This window comes from Besnoitia besnoiti, assembly GCF_002563875.1.
Source record: "Besnoitia besnoiti strain Bb-Ger1 chromosome Unknown contig00014, whole genome shotgun sequence".
Taxonomy (NCBI): Eukaryota; Apicomplexa; class Conoidasida; order Eucoccidiorida; family Sarcocystidae; genus Besnoitia; species Besnoitia besnoiti.
In genome coordinates, this window is record NW_021703916.1 from 552,023 (window position 1) to 554,716 (window position 2,694).

The 2,694-nt window shown below is 57.1% G+C and overlaps 1 protein-coding gene across 1 annotated transcript; it reads left to right on the forward strand.

The window, feature by feature from the left end:
- Positions 1-493: 493 nt before the first annotated feature.
- BESB_025600 (uncharacterized protein) lies at positions 494-2,485 on the forward strand (the record flags this gene model as incomplete). Its single annotated transcript, XM_029361240.1, has 3 exons — positions 494-617; positions 997-1,509; positions 1,995-2,485. The coding sequence occupies 3 exons, from the start codon at positions 494-496 to the stop codon at positions 2,483-2,485; spliced, it is 1,128 nt and encodes a 375-aa protein (XP_029215595.1).
- Between the last annotated feature and the right edge of the window lie 209 nt (positions 2,486-2,694).

A 2,694-nucleotide genomic window follows, 5' to 3' on the forward strand; every position in this document is an offset into this window, starting at 1 on the left:
CTACACACAACCACCTTAGGAGCTGTTGAAGGGTGCACTGAGCGAAACATATTCTTGAGGCACAGATTGATAAATCAGTTACCGGCCCTATTGTGCACATAACTCAATTTCCGCCCGGTACTTCCTGTCACACAATACGCGATGAGCCTGAAGGGCGACGTCGGGATATGCACACTGTTTTCGGTACCTGCGGCCTACGTGCGATCCACATTGAACAGGTGACCGGCATCGGGTTGACTGCAAGAAAAACAAACCCAGCAAAGAGCTTCTCACGGTATACAGGTCTAACAAGCTGGCCGATGCGGTTGCCATAGCCGCGGACACCACCAGGCAAGTGAAGCGCCGCCAAATCCGACGTGAGATGAGTGGTTCGGATGCGTCAGCTGTCGCCTGTATTGCACTGTTGAGCCAATCTAGCAGTGACCTGCTGCACGACGACGTAGCTTTTGGACACGTAGAGGTAGGTGCACACGCAGGGGGTGATCCGATAACGATGGGGAGTAGCACGGCGGCTTCAGGATGCCACGTGGGGCTAGATAAAATCCCGCGGGACTCGAAATCGAGACGTCCCCTGCATAGGCAAGATTTTCAGGAGCGCGAGAAACGAGCGGATGACGGTAAGCACAAATCCAAGCGCCCACGCTTTTCAGCACCAGAACAGCGGGGATGTGTGTGTCCACAGAGAAAGACTACGGCAAAAAAGACAAACCGGAGGAAGCTTCGGCCATAAGCCGCGGACCAGGGTTATCGCAGAAGAGTGTCTGGTATGATGTGCAGGTGATGGTATGTTTCCTGCGGGCACATGCAATGCTGCCGGCATCATCCAAGCTCATTTTATATTAGGGGTCTGGTATCGTGGGGCTGCTGACTTGAATATAAGAGAAACCTCCGGTTAGCGGACGGAGGGGCACTTGCGCGGACCAGTGACAAGAATTTAATGCTTCTGCAGGATCCTGTCTCGTATTTGGCAACCTTGTGTTGTTCCGTGATGCACAGGCTGCTCTTGGGCTAGCGTAGCAGGCAATCAGACTCGCAAGCTGTCCGCATCAGACAGGTCTCATACGCTAGAATTCGGGGTGCTCCGACAGCCAGACGCCGGGGCCACTGCCGGCGAGTTGCAGAGCGAGCAGTCGGGGTGCACGCCAGGCCTTCCACCAGTTACGGGGCCCTCCGCTGTGGCAGGGCCGTCGGTCAGGATAGCGGCGATCCCCTTCGTGGGGAGAGAGGACACGCCACGTCTGCGCGGAGAAGCAGTGACTGCTCGCGAAGTACGCTTTCCTGGACCGACGCCGTTTCCCAGCAACCAACAGAACCGAAGCCCTGAACTAGCACCTACTCGCGCAAGTTCTCGTAGGCCGGAGACAGAAGTGGCGAAAAAGAACGCGCTGCAGCACTTGCTTAGTGTACAAATTGCAGCGCTTCAGACGCAGATTGAGAACGTCGAAAACGACGAAGCCGTTGACTCGGATATGGAGCAATTTGTGCAAGAAGCGAGTTCTTGCTCGGATGGTAAGGGATAATGTGTTGACGCCTCCTGCAAGGTGGTTTAGAGAAGAGAGATACAACTACAGACGTCGCGTTGAAACGGAGGCTTCGAAAACTCCGATCAATGCTGAAGTATGCACGGAAACGGCTTGCAGCCATCACACCATCGCCTGGAACGGGTAGAGGTTCGCATGGTCCGGCGACTCACCTGAGCATGCCATATGGAAAAAACAGAGAACAGGGGCCTTTCGCGAACTCCAAAGGTAAGCCTCATCGTCACGTGCGCCGAGTATACATTTTGATGCAAGCGGGCACCGTTGGAGGCATGGCATTCGTTGCTTTGGCTGATGGTCTGCCACCACCTGTTTTTGCAGAAAACAGTCTCTCAGGTCCTACACCGTCCAGCAAAATACGAGTAACAAGCAATCCGCAGCTTCCAGCTACTAACAAGCTGAGGTCTGTGGAACCGCTCACACATGCTCGGCGGCCCCTGTCTTCTTGCGTATCAGGCGGTCAGCTTCCTGCCTTTTGCCGAACAATGAGTGAGCCATGGCGGCCCCCGCAACGACGCGTTGAGCCATCCTCGAGTGCAGCCGGCGACCCACAGCAACCGTCTACCCACGGGTGTGAGGATACCAACTCGAGGGAGTTGCCTAGCAAGTCGCTGTCTGTCATCAATCATGCAGCCGCCGCGCTTGAGCAGCCGCTCACCTGGATCGACGGCGTATTCCAGGTGGAGCTAGGTGCCCTACCAGAGTTGACACAAGGCACGAGTCCGCACGGTACGAATGAGCTGCCCATGCTACCCGGCGGGCCGAGCGAGGAGCAAGACCCCGGGGTAGAGATGGATGAGGACATGATCGCGGAAATAGTGGCGGCGGCCGTGAGCGAATCGCCGTGGGCACAAAGTGTCGACTGGGAGGGGCTGCTCCAAACGCACTCGACTTCAGGGGATGCGTCGAGTGCAGAGGACCCGCCGGTGCGGGACGAGGCTCGGTAGAAAGCTAGCGGAGGCATTGGTGACGGGCAGCGTGTGAGGAATGTGTTGGCTTCAACCTGAGACCGCTATAGTCCACAGGACGCCAGAAGCAGACTGGGCAGAGCGCGGCGCGGCCCGGCGCGGCACCCACTCGAGGCACTAGCTGCGCCACTGTCGCCGATGACGACAAGCAAATCGACCGCTAGTCGCTCAGACCACGGTGCGCCCCG